The sequence below is a fragment of the Ursus maritimus genome, unplaced genomic scaffold (assembly GCF_017311325.1).
Source record: "Ursus maritimus isolate PB19 unplaced genomic scaffold, ASM1731132v1 scaffold_25, whole genome shotgun sequence".
NCBI classification, from domain to species: domain Eukaryota; kingdom Metazoa; phylum Chordata; class Mammalia; order Carnivora; family Ursidae; genus Ursus; species Ursus maritimus.
In genome coordinates this window covers 44,291,378-44,309,039 of record NW_024425008.1, presented here as the reverse complement: position 1 = coordinate 44,309,039, position 17,662 = coordinate 44,291,378, and the positions used below count along the sequence as shown (strand labels likewise).

The 17,662-nt window shown below is 43.7% G+C and overlaps 1 protein-coding gene across 1 annotated transcript in view; it reads left to right on the top strand.

Moving 5' to 3' along the window:
* The window catches only part of SLC35F4 (solute carrier family 35 member F4), a 24,082-nt gene that overhangs the window by 4,580 nt on the left and 1,840 nt on the right, over positions 1-17,662 (top strand). The window contains exons 2-4 of the mRNA XM_008703571.2: positions 11,181-11,306; positions 13,196-13,388; positions 16,882-16,971. Of these exons, the coding sequence (XP_008701793.2) occupies positions 11,181-11,306; positions 13,196-13,388; positions 16,882-16,971 (409 nt within the window). The remainder of the gene's footprint in view (positions 1-11,180; positions 11,307-13,195; positions 13,389-16,881; positions 16,972-17,662) is intronic.

Below are 17,662 nucleotides of genomic sequence, written 5' to 3'. Positions count from 1 at the left end.
AGCAGACCCCAAACTTCCTTAGCAGATTTAGGAAATGAATTTGTGTCTCTTCGACTTGACACCCACATATTTTTCTAGCTGTAATTGGGTCCCTATGCAGTTAACTTCTCAAACTGTAGCTCTTTCGGACACTTTTCAAGATCCACCATGGACCGACTAGCGTATGTCAGTTAAACAGAATCTTTCGCTGCTTAACCTGCACTTCTCTGAATTCAAATTGGGCTCCAGAGTGCCCTAAATCAGGACACTGGAGCTGAGCTGTTACTGATTTGTGCCAAGATTATGTATTTAGAGAAGAGTCGAGATAACCTTTCATTTCCATCTTGCCTTTGGTTGACATTTATGCCATGACCGTGCATTCGTGGGCAGTGCAGAATCCTCTCTCCAGAACCTTCATGCTTCCTGGAGGAGGCAGCACAGGATGGGTAGTGGGACCCATCCTTTTCATCCCCCTCTTGGCAGGAGAAAAATTTGTGAATACAGGGAGGAGAAAGCTCAAGTGGAACGCTCTCCAATTTTACACCCACAGGGAATCCATAACCCCTTAACGAGATGCCATCAGTAGATCTGCTCTATCCTCCATGCACACCCTTTAGTCCTTCCATCTGGCAGTTCTCTCCCTTTCCCGTCCTGGTCTCCCTTGGAGATCATTTGCAGATGGATTTTATTCGTATAAAAATGGATGTGTGTTGGGGGTTGGGGGTGGGAATCTTGGTTTGGGGCTCTGTACAACTTGGGTTTGACCAGTCCCCAGGTGCCCTCTGTCCACACAGACACACACACACACACACACACACACACACACACACAATCTGTACAGCTATACACTGCCCACCTCTTTCATTTCTCACACTTCAACTCTTGTCCAATTTCACTGGATCTGAGTAAAACAGATGGTTCACCTTCATGGAACCTTAAATGGAGCATGTGGGCAACTTAAGGATTCTGCGTAGCCTTGGTTTTCCTTGAAAATGGACTCAATTTAAATAACTCAAGAGAACAAGGATGACCATCAGTGCAGTCTCACCGGCAAGCATGAGTGTGTATCCCACCAATAGCTGCGGACATTTAGTCTTGAGTTTGAATGCAGCCCTGCCAGCAGCGTAGCTTTGAGGCTCTGCCTTCTAGAGGCTGCTGTAGGCTTGGGATTCAGGGGTCCGTTGTGAGCCACGGAAGCTCCTCCATGCTCACCCAGATTTAGAAACACTGTTAAGCGCAAGGCAAATAAGGAAAGTTATTTCAGCTGCAATTAGAGAAGCCATTAAAGGTTCACCTCAATACCCTGAACCCTACAAGAGCTGGTATTGTTACACAACTAAAAATTCTGGACGCCATTTTGTCAATGGGGGAAACAGTAAATGTAATGAGGCTGGTGAACCCTCACAGAGATCAAGAACCCTTGTGGTTTGGAAGGCCTGAGACAAAAAAAGAAAAGAAAAGAAATGATGTTACAAGAAGAAAAAAAAAAAGAAACAGCCAAAAGCCAGATGTTTCTCTAGCTTTTATGTGTACAGATGAATTCTTTGAGAGGTGACAGAAGCCTAGCTTTCATGCAGGGTCACATGTGGTAAGTAGCACAGTGAGATTATCAAATGTTGACCCCTAAAGTCATCTTTGGGCTTTAGGAACACACTCAGCCAGCTCATGGTCTCCCTCTGATTAGCCCTGAAAGTTGACAGGAGGCTCTCAGAGGGGCCTGAGCCTGCAGAAGAAGGTAGCTGGCTGAGGAGGAAATGTCCCTTCAGAGGTGTGCTGGACAAATGGGCTAACTAACTCCTCTTCCTTGGGGTACTCCCCCAAGGTGGGCACACCATGACATGAGAGGCCGAGAGGGTTCCAAAGTTAAAGATGAGGCATTGGCAGTGGTACGGTCATTACAGTCACGAACACGCTCACCCGAACCAGATTCAGGAAATGGTAGCGGCGAGTCCTCTGTCTTATTTAGACACCCTGGTTGGTTATAGGGCTGGAACTGGAGTAGGTTGTGAGGAGAGCCACATTTTTCTGGAGCCAGACAGGGGACACCATGAGATGGTGTCTTTTCAGCAGAAGCATCCCTCATGTGGACGCTAACGTGCTCAAAGGTATTTTGGGGGTCGTCCCCGTGAAGATGTGCACATAGGAGCACTTCCGACCCAGGATTTAAGGCACAGGCTTCCCACAGGCACATGTCCAGTGTCCCGAGTCCAAGAAGAGTCATTTTGTGTGTTTTGTTCAAAAGAACAGACTATTAATCCTTGCTTGATAACTGATTAATTCTGAAAATACCTGTGACTCAGCTCTGTGCTTACACTATTTGTTCTCTGGAAATTTGAAAAGTATTCGCTCCACAGTGAACCCAGGGTGCCAAACAGAGTCACTCTGGGATCATCCGAGTGACCACTCCACTGAGCCTCCCCCCTCCACATTTCCCTGCATTTCCTAGACTAGCTGAGCTCTCCTCCCTGAATTCCAGCTGTGTAGGTAAGAAACACATTGAACATTTCTTTTTTTTTTTTAATATGTTTTCTCTTTTTATTTATTTATTTTTTTTAATGATTTTTTATTATATTATGTTAGTCACCATACAGTACATCCCAGGTTTCCGATGTAAGGCTCGATGATTCATTAGTTGTGTATAACACCCAGTGCACCATGCAATACGTGCCCTCCTTACTACCCATCACCGGTCTATCCCATTCCCCCACCCCCCTCCCCTCTGAAGTCCTCAGTTTGTTTCTCATAGTCCATAGTCTCTCATGTTTCATTCCCCCTTCTGATTACCCCCCCTTTCTTTATCCCTTTCTTCCCCTACTGATCATTCTAGTTCTTATGTTCCATAGATGAGAGAAATCATATGATAGTTGTCTTTCTCTGCTTGACTTATTTCACTTAGCATTATCTCCTCCAGTGCTGTCCATGTTGTAGCAAATGTTGAGAACTCATTCTTTCTGATTGCTGAGTAATATTCCATTGTATATATGGACCACAACTTCTTAATCCAGTCATCTGTTGCAGGGCATCTCGGCTCCTTCCACGATTTAGCTATTGTGGACATTGCTGCTATGAACATTGGGGTGCATATGGCCCTTCTCTTCACTACGTCTGTATCTTTGGGGTAAATACCCAGTAGTGCAATGGCTGGATCATAGGGTAGCTCAATTTTTAACTTTTTAAGGGACCTCCACACTGTTTTCCAGAGTGGCTGTACCAACTTGCATTCCCACCAACAATGTAGGAGGGATCCCCTTTCTCCACATCCTCTCCAACAATTGTTGTTTCTTGCCTTGTCTATTTTTGCCATTCTAACTGGCGTAAGGTGGTATCTCAGTGTGGTTTTGATTTGAATTTCCTTGATGGCTAATGATTTTGAACATTTTTTCATGTGTCTGTTAGCCATTTGTATGTCTTCATTGGAAAAGTGTCTGTTCATATCTTCTGCCCATTTTTTGATTTGTTTATTTGTTTCTCGTGTATTGAGTTTGAGAAGTTCTTTGTAGATCTTGGATACCAGTCCTTTATCTGTAGTGTCATTTGCAAATATATTCTCCCATTCCGTGGGCTGCCTCTTAGTTTTTCTGACTGTTTCCTTGGCTGTGCAGAAACTTTTAATCTTGATGAAGTCCCATAAATTCATTTTATCTTTTGTTTCTCTTGCCTTTGGGGATGTGTCATGAAAAAGGTTGCTTTGGCCGATGTCGTAGAGGTTGCTGCCTATGTTCTCCTCTAGAATTTTGATGGATTCCTGTCTCACATCGAGGTCTTTCATCCATTTGGAGTTTATTTTTGTGTATGGTGTGAGAGAGTGGTCAAGTTTCATTCTTTTGCATGTAGCTGTCCAATTTTCCCAGCACCATTTATTGAAGAGACTGTCTTTTTCCCACCGGATGTTTTTTCCTGCTTTATCAAATATTAGTTGCCCAAAGAGCCGAGGGTCCATTTCTGGGCTCTCTATTCTGTTCCATTGGTCTATGTGTCTGTTTTTGTGCCAGTACCATGCTGTCTTTGTGATCACAGCTTTGTAGTACAGCTCGAAATCCGGCATTGTGATGCCCCCAGCTTTGTTTTTCCTTTTCAACAGTTCCTTGGAGATTCGGGGCCTTTTCTGTTTCCATACAAATTTAAGGACTATTTGTTCCAGTTCTTTGAAAAATGTCCTCGGTATTTTGATCGGGATAGCATTGAAAGTGTAGATTGCTCTGGGTAGCATGGACATTTTAACTATGTTAATTCTTCCAATCCATGAGCATGGAATATCTTTCCATCTTTTTATGTCTTCCTCAATGTCTTTCAAGAGTGATTTATAGTTTCTAGAATATAGGTCCTTTACGTCTCTGGTTAAGTTAATTCCAAGGTAACGTATGGTTTTTGGTGCTATTGTAAATGGGATGGATTCCCTAATTTCTCTTTCTTCGGTCTCGTTATTCGTGTATAGAAATGCAACTGATTTCTGAGCATTGATTTTGTATCCCGCCACGTTACTGAATTGCTCTATAACTTCTAATAGTTTGGGAGTGGCTTCTTTTGGGTTTTCCATATAGAGTATCATGTCATCTGCAAAGAGAGACATTTTGACTTCTTCTTTGCCAATTTGAATACCTTTGATCCCTTTTTGTCGTCTGATTGCTGTTGCAAGGACTTCTAGTACTATGTTGAATAATAGTGGCGAGAGTGGGCATCCTTGTCGAGTTCCTGATCTTAAGGGAAAGGCTTCCAGCTTTTCCCCATTGAGAATAATATTTGCAGTAGGCTTTTCATAGATGGCTTTTATGAGATTGAGAAATGTACCTTCTATTCCTACACTCTGAAGGGTTTTAATCAGGAAAGGATGCTGTATTTTGTCAAATGCTTTTTCGGCATCGATTGAGAGGATCATATGGTTCCTGAGTCTTTTCTTGTTGATATGATGTATCACGCTGATTGATTTGCGAATATTGAACCACGCTTGCATCCCAGGTATGAATCCCACTTGATCGTGATGGATAATCCTTTTAATGTACTGTTGGATTCTATTAGCAAGTATCTTGTTGAGGATTTTGGCGTCCATATTCATTAGGGAAATCGGTCTGTAATTCTCCTTTTTGAGGGGGTCTTTGCCTGGTTTGGGGATCAAGGTAATATTGGCCTCATAGAATGAGTTTGGTAGCTTTCCTTCTGTTTCTATTTTTTGAAATAGCTTTAGGAGAATAGGTATTATTTCTTCTTTGAATGTTTGGTAGAATTCCCCAGGAAAACCGTCCGGGCCTGGAGTTTTGTTATTTGGAAGGTTGTTTATCACTGACTCAATTTCTTCATAATTAATTGGCCTGTTTAAGGAATCAATTTCTTCCGGTTTCAATCTTGGTAGTTTATAGGTTTCCAGGAAGGATTCCATCTCTTCCAGATTGCTTAGTTTATTGGCATATAGCTGTTGATAAAAATTTCTAATAATCCTTCCAATTTCAATGGTGTTCGTCGTGACCTCTCCTTTTTCATTCATAATTTTAATAATCTGGGTCCTTTCTCTTTTCTTTTGGATAAGTCTTGCCAGTGGTCTGTCAATTTTATTGATTCTCTCAAAGAACCAGCTTCTAGTCCTGTTGATCTGCTCTACTGTACTTCTGGTTTCTGCTTGATTGATTTCAGCTCTAATTTTGGTCAACTGCTTCCTCGTGCGTGGATTAGGCCTGTCCCTCTGTTGCTGTTCCAGCTTCTTGAGGTGAGAATATAAAAACTGCATTTTAGATTTTTCTATTCTTTTGAGTGAGGCTTGGATGGCTATGTATTTCCCCCTTAGGACTGCCTTTGCAGTATCCCATAGGTTTTGGACTGTTGTATTTTCATTCTCATTGGTCTCCATAAATTGTTTAATTTGATTTTTGATTTCCTGGTTTATCGAGTCATTCCTGAGCAGGATGGTTCTTAGTCTCCAAGTGTTTGAGTTTCTTCCAAATTTTTCCTTGTGGTTGAGTTCCAATTTCAGAGCGTTGTGGTCTGAGAATATGCAGGGGATAATTTCAATCTTTTGGTATCGGTTGAGACCTGTTTTGTGTCCCAGAACATGGTCTATTCTTGAGAATGTTCCATGGGCATTAGAATAGAATGAGTATTCTTTGGTTCTGGGGTGTAGTGTTCTATATATATCTATGAGGTCCAACTCGTCGAGTATGGCATTCAAAGCCTTTGATTCTTTGCTTAGTTTTTGCCAGGGTGTTCTGTCTATTTCTGAGAGTGGAGTGTTGAGGTCCCCTACTATTAATGTATTTTTATTTATATGTCTCTTTATTCTGGTTAAGAGTTGGCTTGTGTATCTTGCTGCTCCCCTGTTGGGGGCATATATATTTATAATTGTCATATCCACTTGTTGAATACTTCCCTTAAGAATAATATAGTGCCCTTCTGCATCTCTAACTATAGTCTGTAGTTTAAAATCCAATTTATCTGATATGAGAATTGCTACCCCAGCTTTCTTTTGAGGTCCATTTGCGTGAAAGATGGTACTCCATCCCCTTACTCTCAGTCTGAATGCATCTTTGGGTTCGAAATGAGTCTCTTGTAGACAGCAAATGGATGGGTCATTTCTTTTTATCCAATCTGCAACCCTGTGGCGTTTTATGGGATGGTTCAAACCATTTACATTAAGACTGATTACTGAGAGATATGATTTTAATGTTGCCATGTTGCCAGTAAAGTCTTTGTTTGTATTGGCTGTGACTTTCTGTTCTGTATCACTCTTGGGGCCTTTTTACTTTTATAGAACCCCCCGTAATATCTCCTGTAGGGCTGGTTTCGTGGTTACAAAATTGGTTAGTGACTGGCGATTCTGAAATGTCTTTATTTCTCCATCAATTCTGAATGACAGCCTTGCTGGATAAAGGATCCTTGGCTGCATGTTTTTCTCTGAAAGAGCTTTAAATATGCTCCCCCAACCCTTTCTCTCATTCCAGGTCTGTGTAGACAGGTCTGACGTAATTCTGATGCTTTTGCCTTGGTACGTGAGAAATTTCTTTGCCCTGGCCGCTTTCAATACTGTATCCTTGCATCTAATATTTGCGAATTGCACTATGACGTGACGTGGCGTAGGTTTGTCGTGGTTGAGCTTGGGAGGGGTCCTCTCTGCCTCTTGGACACGAATGTTTGTTTCCCTTGCTAGATTAGGGAAGTTTTCAGCTACAATTTGTTCAAATATCTCTTCTAGACCTCTGTTTTTCTCCACCCCCTCGGGGATGCCGATGATTCTAACATTGGATCGTTTCATTGAGTCAGTAATCTCCCGTAACCTACATTCGTGGGCGTGGATTTTTTTAAGACCATCTTCTATTTTCATTTTTTCCTCTATTAACCCATCCTCCAATTCACTAACCCGTTCCTCTGCTTCTGCGACCCTGGCCGTCAGAGCCTCTAGTTTTGCCTGCATTTGGCTCATAGAATTTTTAATTTCTGTCAGATTCGCTCTCATTTCTGTCCTTAGGGATTCTATATTCTCAGTAACCTTTTCGTTAATACTTTTTTCAATTCTACTCATCATTTTGACCATCGTTACTCTGAATTCCATTTCTGATAATTTGGTTACATCCATATCCATTATTTCTGTGGCAGAGGCCACAGAATCACTGTCTTTTCTTTGCTGGGGGGGGCTTCTCCTTCTTGTCATTCTGATGAAGAGAGGTTGCGGGGTTGTCCAGAGCCCAAATTATTGACTGGGTCCCAGGCCGTGCCCCTTGTTTTATAGGGATCTTAGGGATGTGGGCTTCTTCTTTAAAGATTTTATTTATTTATTTATGTGGCAGCCAACCAGCGAGAGAGGGAACAGAAGCAGGGGAGTGGGAGAGGAAGAAGCAGGCTCCCAGCGGAGGAGCCCGATGAGGGACTCCTTTCCGGAACGCCGGGATCACGCCCTAAGCCGAAGACAGGCGCTCAATGACTGCGCCACCCAGGCGCCCGGGTTGTGGGCTTCTTGATTTTTCAGCCTGCCTTCTGTGTTCTGGTGGAGGGGCACTCTCTGAGCTGGTATTTCCAGGCTTTTGTTCTCTGGCGGCTTTCCCTGGTGATTTGCTGTGCCTCTTCTGAGAGAGCAGCAGCGGCAGCAGAGGCTGCATTGTCACAGAACAGAGGGATTGCGGCCCGTTCTCTACTAATGTTCTGGCCACTTTAACTCTGTTTCTGTTGGTGCTGCTCAACCCTGCAGCGTCCCGGGATGTGCGCCCCACACCCGGCGTCCCAGCCCTCACTTCCAGGGCCGGCGTGTCTCTGTCCTTTGTGTTTCTAATGCCGCCAGCCGCCCCGCGCCCGCTCCCGGATCTCCCGGTCTCAGTCTGGATCCAGTGAGCGCACCGGGATTCCGGTGTTCCGCGAGATGCCTGGTGGCGCGCGCACCCGGCTCACGGTCTCAGTCTGCTGTTTTGCGGGTGCTGTCCGCGAGCCCGCCCGCTCCCCCGTGCAAGTGGCTACCGCTTCCCGGCGCCCGAACACGGCGGCTCCCTCCCCCTTCCGTTTATCTTCCGATATCTGTGCCCGGTTTCATGGCTCCCCGCTTCGTACCTCAATACTCAGCGCTGGAGATGTTCATTTGTAGAGATCCAGATGCGTCTTCCTGCGTCTCAGGCTGGTTCCGTGGTTGTTTAGGCTGGTCTGGTACCTATCCAGCTCGACTCGGGGGACCGGCTGAAAACGGTGTCTCCTACTCCTCCGCCATCTTAACTCCCCACATTGAACATTTCTTAAAACATAGTCATAGAAAATTTGTTCTGTTAGATAGTTGTGAAATTTAAATAAAAAATGTGGAAAATAATTTAACTTATCTTTTCCTCCCAGGAAACCTATATAACCTATAAATTACTGTCCATACCATAGAGAAGAATTTTTCCTAACATCTCAAATATTCAGATTTTCATGCTTTTAGAACTTAACTAACCACATTGGCCCCCCGACGTGAAAAATGCTCCTCTCCATGACGGGCAATTGAAAGAGACACTGGTGTAATTGATATGTCAACTTAAGTGGTCCAGCTAATATTTCCACAAGCACTGGAATATAAAATGTAATGGAGATCTTTAAAAGGCTCATCACAGTTATAATTTTGAATTGCTATAAAATGTATAATCTTTGTCCATACCCAATTCCTATCTTGGGAAAATTTTATAATAGACATATTGTGCATATATATTTTTACTAAAGGCTGACTCAGAAAAGGAAGTGCTTCTAACTGAAGCCATATCCTGGGGGGAATAGTATCAAATGTTCATCGCTTTCCAGACAGTGTTCCTATTTTTTGCTTTTTTTTTTTTTTTTGTATAGGCTGTTTGTTTTCATAGTTCCCTAAACCCAGAATTCTGTATTACGCACAACTGCCAGAACCCAGATATTTATATTATAGAATAATTTTAATAATTTTAAATATGAAACAGTACATCATGTTAGAGTTCAGTACGAGTAATACTGTATTCTAAGAACCCTGTCTTGATCTGAACAAGAAAACGTAACTGATGCTTGGCTGAAAGAAAACAAATATTGATTCAAACTTATTGTCCTACAAGCTCAGTCTTACGGGGGAAATCTACTCGTGCACCTGAACACTTTGGCCCGTGAACATTATTTAAACACAAAAACAAATCAGAAAATGCCAGTGTCTAACGTGCCTTTTCATTTCTCTGAAATCAGACTGCCCAAAGGATCGTTGCAAGTCCTGGGCTGAACTGTAAATCCCCAAATCAAAGAAAATGATAGCCCTCACAGAATTTCCAGGTCGAGATAACCCCCTCCCCATGTTTATTTATGAGTCTATTACTTCTTGTTTGGGAAATTTCCTTGACACCTCATGGTGTGTGTATTAGATTCTATTCCCTCTAGTGAGAGGCAAAGCCTAACTAGAACACATGCCTGGGAGCTTTGGAGAACATGATATTCACTCAGCAAGAGAAACGCCTCCCATCAAGCAGCCTCCTGGAAAAACGCTTTATGAAGACGGTTTTTCACTGCTGACATGTCAGCGTCTGTTCTCAAGGACTCCTGCTGTTTCTCATAAAAGATGCTTTAGCACGAAGCGAGGTCTGAAACCAACAGCGCACGTGCTTTGGGGGGGTCATTAACAAAAGAATCGCCTTAGCGTCATCTAAATTACACGTGTCATCGCTCTCAGACTCTGCACTGGCCTGGAGCGAGTCTACAGTCACATGTCGAAGAGCTACATTTTGTTGTAATAAATAATTCACTAATAACATTCGGAGGGGCCAAAAAAAGTCACACACGTGGAAAAGCTATCTCACAGGAATTGCTTGACCTGGGAATACTCAGAACTGAACCTTAACAAAATTAACCTCCAGGTGCCTATACATTTCCCGCAAAGCTGCATGTTGGTTTAAAAGTCAGCGAGACTGTTTCGCAGGGAAATGACATATTGTTCCCTGTTTCAGGGCCGTCATTGAGCTGTTTACTATAGTTCTGAAATGTTTTTCCAGTAGAATCGGGTCAAGATAATTTCAGAAACAGATGCAAATCAGCGTTTCACTAAGGGAGTGAAGCCCTGTTTTGAATAGATCAGGATCATATCAATTTATAGTAAACCATTATGATTTTAATCAAATTATGAATATTTCACTTTATGCAGTTAATGCTCTAGAATAATGGGGTAAAAGTATCTTTATGCGGTTAATGTGCACATAAACCAAAGGAGGAACTAGCCATGTGCCAGTGCGAACTCAGCTCCCTCCTTATAAATCAGTAGGAGATATGATACACTTTCCTTTTTTACCCTTGGCCTAAATTTTGCCTCTTAGCTGCACCAATGTTACGTCTCCCTAATCAAGTCCTGGTTATGTGTCAATCTTCAAAATCACGCATTGATCCGAGGAGCTGATGAAAATGTATGCTGAATTGTTTGAAGAAAGAAAGAGAATACAGTATAGATGAAAATGCTCTGGAGTGATTTCCTATTAAATGCATTTCACCAACATGGATATTAATCTCTAAGAAGTTGAGCTAAAAAATTAAACCGCAATTACTAGCCCTTAATTAGAACGTGAGCAGCTTTTATATTCTCTCTGAATGTCTCACAAGCACACTGATTTCTTGTTAATACTGACCCTTCCTACATTGAAACGGTGATGTACAAGAGGTAATTGGGTTTGAGGAAGCATTTAGCAACTCTCAGGAAGTCTTCAATTGCTTGCCCTGACATAGGAAAGCATCAATTTTTTTCAATTTCTTTGTGTTCTATTCGACAGATAGTTGCTGCAATCATGGCCATTACCGGCATCGTCATGATGGCATATGCGGATAATTTCCACACGGATTCGATCATAGGAGTGGCATTTGCGGTGGGCTCAGCCTCTACGTCCGCATTATATAAGGTACGTTGTGCCTTGTTTTATGTCGTCAGCTGTCATTCATAGCTTAGACTCAAGTCATAAAGGAAGGCAGGACAAAGAAGTTCTTGACTAGGGGGACAAAAAAGATGGTTCAAATAAGACTAAGCACCGTTTACTGGGTACTTGCAACATGCTGGGCACTTGCCAGAAATTTTCACCTATGCTAACTCAACTTTCTGAGGCACAGGCACTTATCGCCACTTTCCAGATGAAGAAACTGAGGTTTAAAAGATTCATAACTTGCACAAGGGCAGAGAGCCAGGAAGCGATAGAAAGATTTCAGTTCCCACTGGCCACCTCCAAAGCCCATGCCCCACGCCTCTGCCCCTCCACAATCATCAACCCGTTGCAGCAGGGGCCGAGAAAGACCCCTCCTCTCTTTAAGTTTCTTTACGTTAATTACCTATAGTCATGATTTTCTCTCCAGTGAGAGAGAAAATAACAAGCTGTCGCTTGCGAGTTGACTGTTACGTATTCACCTCAAGCCACAGGAACTCCTGTCATTAGTGAACGAAGGGCCTCCTTTCCTCTCAGATGGGCACTCTGGCCCTGCACTAAGTACTCGCCACTCAGTCTCCGCCGGAGCTGCCCGTCATCAGTGGAAAATCTATTCAGTCCTTGCCCCTGACTTCAGAAGCAAGGACTCAAAGAGGAGATCTAAAAGGTTATCCCCAAAGCTCCACTTTTCAGAGCCGGCTTTCGGGGTGCAGCTAAGGCACCGTTCCACTTTCACCTCTCTTGGTGTTTCAATGAGAAAATTCTCTGTGAAAAGCAGGAAACTGCCCTTCGCATCCCTCCTGAACGCCTGTTCTGATTATTCACCAACACTGTGCTCCGAGGACACTGAGTCTATTTCCATATTGACATTTCCTGGCCCACTGATTCTGTGACAAGCTTGACAAGTTTTCACTCAATTGCCATTAGTGTCTAACTGGCCCCCAACTGAGACTCCACTGAGGTGTCTGATGGGACCAAAGAACAGCACAGGGTCAAGTTCTCTTGTTTAAGTCTCTCAAGAGAAAAAAAATAGTAAGTTCAGTTGAAATTAAAAGCAATAGCTGGCATTGCTATGTAACGGGGATGGCTGTCTTACTGAGAGAATTCTCCTGACCGGGTTATAGATGTGTTCATTCTGGGAGCAATAACATTTGCAGACATGCCTGAAATCAAATGTGCACCGTCGGAAAGATCTGATCCATTCTACGTTGGTCATGGATTAACATAGGAAGCAGAAGGGCTGTAAAGCCAAGAAGCATCGACTAGACACCTGGCTCCTCCTCAGCCCAACGTGGCTTATGTTGGCCATTCACACCTCCTTGCTATTTTCCTCAGTACAAGGATTTATATCCAGAAAAACATTTTTTTAAATCTGGAGAATAAACACAATATTTGTGAAACTATGTCAAGCTCAGAGAGAAAAGTGCTTATAAATCCAAGGTGTTATTATTACTTCTCCCAACAACATAATGATCGTCTAATTTAGTTTTTGGTATCTGTCAGAATACGGGTAAAATGAATCCCACGCTTGAGGGGAAGAATTGATGGCATCTCAACCCTAGATCGTCCTGAGTTTGTCTGCACTCTTAGTTATCATTCACCCTGTACCCATCCCCGATGGTAGCGTTCAACACAATGCCTTCAGCAGCTTCCAACACCATAAGAAATTCATTTTACGGCATTTGCTGTTTCAGATGAAGACTACAGGGCATTTTAATTCCTTATGTCAATGGCCTATTTAATGCCACAGAGATGGTGGGGTAAGAAGAAATAGGGAATAAGCCCTGGGCTGGTCAGTTCACTGTGTAGAACTTGCCTTTCTGCTCTAACAAAGTCTCTAACGGTGTGGCTAAGGAGTTTCTCTCCCGACCCAGGTTTTGTTCAAGATGTTCCTTGGAAGTGCTAACTTTGGCGAAGCGGCACACTTTGTCTCCACGTTGGGTTTCTTCAATCTGATCTTCATCTCTTTCACCCCGGTCATCCTGTATTTCACCAAGGTGGAGCACTGGTCCTCGTTTGCAGCTCTGCCATGGGGCTATCTCTGTGGGATGGCCGGGCTGTGGCTGGGTAAGTGGCCCTGGGTTTCACCTTCCATTCCCTATGTCACTTGACCTTTCCTTGGACAGATAGATGATCATAGTAGGGTTATTCCCTTGGGAACCTTTATCCTCTATTTCCCAAACTTACCTAAGGTTGGTTAATGGTTACAAGGTTCTTTGCAGGCAATTGCCTGATTAGATCAGAGATGTTCAACTGGTATACCTCCCATGGGTCAAGGTGTGAGCTGGAGGCCCAGGCCACTCTGATCACCACTGGTCTTCAAGCAGCCTTGTCCATTCTTCGTGATGTACTGTACGATGTCACTGTGTTCCAGGTGTAGCACGGTGCATCAGGCAGAGGGAGAGAGGAGATGGTGCATTCAAAGAGCTCAAAGTGGATCAAAATGGCTGGAGCACCAAGTGCAGGAGGAATAGGGATGAGGGAAGGAGATGACGTTCTGGAAAGAAACAGGTCATGAAGGGTCCGGAACCCCGTTCAGGGGAGTGGATTTAAAGTCCACTTAAAAATCCTGAAGCAGAGATGACAGGCTCACATCTGCATTTTAGTCAGCCCGCTCTGGCTGTGTATGGAGAATGAATTTGAGATAGGAAGCCCTCAGCAAGCAAGAGAAGAAGGCAGAACTGGACTTGGTCGCCCTGCTAAGTAAGGCTGTGCCTAGTTGATGACCAAGAGAAAGTCACCTGGAGTCTTTCTAATGTTTTCTCTCCAAACTGCCCAAACTCAAGGTGGTCTGCTTCACCTGAGCAACCAGGGGGCTCCCACTTTCCAGCTGTGCCCTTCTGTCCCTCGCTGTAAAAGGAACCTGAAAAATAACAAGGCTGCTGTTCTCTCCCCAAGCAGGTGAACAACAGTAACCACTACATGATTCGGTGCCCCTTCACTAAGAACCAGATCACTTTCATTCTGCTCCTCTGTCCTCATCCTTCCTAAGGACAGCCCCCTCTGCCTAGTCCCCATTTGCCCACCACACCTGACATGCAGGACATCTGCTAAACCCTCAGTGGATCTTCTTTATCAAGGTGACATGATCTGAAGCAGTTTTGCAATTCCTGGGAGAAAAACACTGCCCTGGTTTTCATTCCCACATAAGCATTGGGGTCATCTTTTCTCTTCTGTGGTCCAGGACCCTAAGGGGAGGTCTTAGACAAGAGAAGGATCAAATGTTGTTAGTCCTTTGAATTCTACTTGTGAAGTCCAAAAACATGTAGTTATGACCTTTCATAACCTCTGCTAAATTGAGTGGAAATCAATAGCAGTGTTTCCATAAGATCCAAACATCCTAATTGAAAGTGCCTAGATAATATCCTGGCCAAAACCAATCTAGCTGGGAGCAGTCATAACCCAAATTTCACTGACTCTTGGCCCCAGCTATGTACACATGATCTCCAGCTTGCTGCAAAGTAGCCCTTCACCAACAGAGATCCCTTGGCAGGTCTAATATATTCTCATACACCAGCCCCACTCAGGCTGGGTGTCACCCAGGCTAGCGGGATACTAGTTCTCCTTCACGCAGCATGGTCCCCAGACTCCACTAGGCATAGCACCACTGGTGCTAGAGCTGCTCCACCCAGCCCGTCCCCAGCCCACTGCAGTCCTCACGGTGCCCAAGCTTCTCTGTGACAAAATGAGCGACTATGTCGCACATCCCAGGGTTTATACGGTCTTCACTGCTCCTGTTCTTGAGTTCTTCTTTCCATCCCTCTCTTCTCCATAGTCACCAGTTATGATCTGGCAGGAGCTTGGCTGGACAAACAGCAGGTGGTCCTCTGGCCCCGCCCACATCGTCTGTAACTACAGCTTTTGTCTGTGTAGGCTCCCCTTGCCTCATTCCTTCTCACAGGTCGGCCCGTCTGCCAGGGAGAGCCTTCGCCCAAATGCAGGCTGGCCTGGTCCGTTCACCTGACATGTCCGAGTCCCACTGAAACTTGGGCCAGGTCCCGTGCTGCAGAGAACATACTGAATTATATATTCTTGTCCTTAGGGTGTCAGAAAAGTGAGTGAGTATTCTAAAGAACTAATTAAAAACAGACAACACATTTCGGTGAAGCCACCTGTTTCTTGCTGAGTGGGAAGAGCTCATTTCTCACCCAAATACCAATACTTTCAATCTGCTGAAATATCCAGTTCAGCCAATAAAAGAACAGTTCAGGAGTTTAGCAGAGTCCGTCTGGGATTGAATAAAGTCCTGACTTGTTAGAGTGTGCCATAGTTGACTCCCTGAGTCTGGGGAGAGAGTTGAGGGAGCCCAAGTTTTATGAAAGTCAAACACACTATCTCTAACTACCAAGTACAAGTGACTCCAGATAACCCAGTGAGTGGGCTTAACTAAAGCAAGAACTGTAGATAGCAATAGAAGAATAAACACTGTTCTGAATGGAATATTCTAGAACCATCTTTGGTGCTATAGAGATATAGGCAGCATGGTTGAATCATTTACATAGAGATCTCTCTGAATGGAGGACCATTCATAGTTGCTAGTACTCATCTGTCCAACCCCTAAAACAAACACTGGATTGAAACCATTAAAATAATGCTATGTAGGGGCACCTGGGTGGCTCAGTGGGTTAAGCGTCAGACTCTTGATCTTGGCTCAGGTCTTGATCTCCTAAGACCCAAACATCCTAATTAAAAATGCCTAGATAATTTCCTGGCCAAAAACAACCTAGCTGGGAACAGTCATAACCCAAATTCCCAGCATAGAGCCTACCTAAAAATAAATTAATTAAAAAATAATAAAATAAAATAATGTTATGTAGTTTATCATTGTTTCTCTTTCATTATAATTGTTTTTCTTTTGAAAACATGTATTTTTAAACATTTTTGTAAGGGGTAGATGATTGTTTTATATTTTACTAAAAAGATCTAAAGATATTAATTAAAGGTTATCTAGTTACCCCTTCCTTCAGTTCTGGACCTGTACTTGGGTGATCTGTGCATAAATCAGGATGTGGAAAACGTCCCTCGGGTTCAGTGCACTACATTGAGCCCACTTCTGTTTACCTGTGTGATGCTCACCACTAGAGAAAGGAAATAAAACAGCATAGGCCGTCCTGGGTAGAGCTCTGTTTAGGCAGGAACACAGAGCCTTTTAATTATCCAGGAATAGGGCATGATAAAGCAAAGTAACAGAGGGAAAAAGCCCAAACTTCAATCAGTCTTCTGCTTTCAAGCTCTGGCTGGCCCCAGCCCACCTTTGTAGTGCTAATAAGCAGTGTCCGGAATGGAATTGATCATTTCACCACTTTGCATTTGCTCTGTAGGCCCCTTGACAGCCAACTGGCAAGAGATCAGGCACCCAAGGTGGCAGAGGAGAGAAAAGAACAGACCACTTCCATCGAGAAACGTGCCTCTGGCTCCCAAATTAGAGAGTTAATTGACCAAAGGTGCAGGCAGTGTAGAAGGCAGAGTTTAACAAAAACCCTGGTTCTAGTACGTTAAGAAGGGAAGAGCCCCGCAGATCAGTTTCCCTTCATCCTCTCCCTCCTCCTTGATTTTGCAGCCTTCAACATCCTGGTGAATGTCGGCGTGGTGCTGACATACCCGATCCTGATCTCCATCGGGACAGTGCTCAGCGTTCCTGGAAATGCAGGTACGGGTCAGATTTGACGTGTGCACGGTCTCCTGCTTGTGTTCCTTTTACACCGTGAGCTGTTTCTTCGAACAATTGTGAATGATGTCCCTTGCCTGGGAAGATGTTTTTAAATATCGTGAAGGTGGCAGACAACAGAATAACCATGCAGCAGACTTAAAATGTGCAGCTATAAACACTGTTTTTACTCAGTCGTGCTTTTAAAATTAAATACCAAATGTATCATTTGGGTTTCATGTAATCTCCCTGACAACCTAATTTTGTGGTATTTTTAGAGGAAGTCCTGTGGAAACAAAAGGCGTCCCAGCCTAGGACTCTCAAGTAAACGTCACTAATGAAAGTGTAGGGAACGATCAGGGTGTTGGCTCCCCATCAGACTATCCGTGGGGAGCAGCAGAAGCTTCTCCTGGGGGCAGAGCAGATGGCCCTCTGGAAGAGATACAGGGAAAAGCAATTGGACTCACTTCAGGGACAGGAAGAGAAGCTATTTTTCCAGGATAATCTTTCTAGCAAAACCTGTCAATGGAACAAGTAAAGAAAGTGAGTGATTTGAAAGACCGTACAGTCCTTTGGAAAAATTCTTATTTTTTCTAAGTCTCAAGTATGTACTTTTCTTTGCCCCAGGACAATCAGCAAGCGTTCATTGAGCACTTACCGTGTGCAGAACTGTAGAAGAAACCGGGGGGGGGGG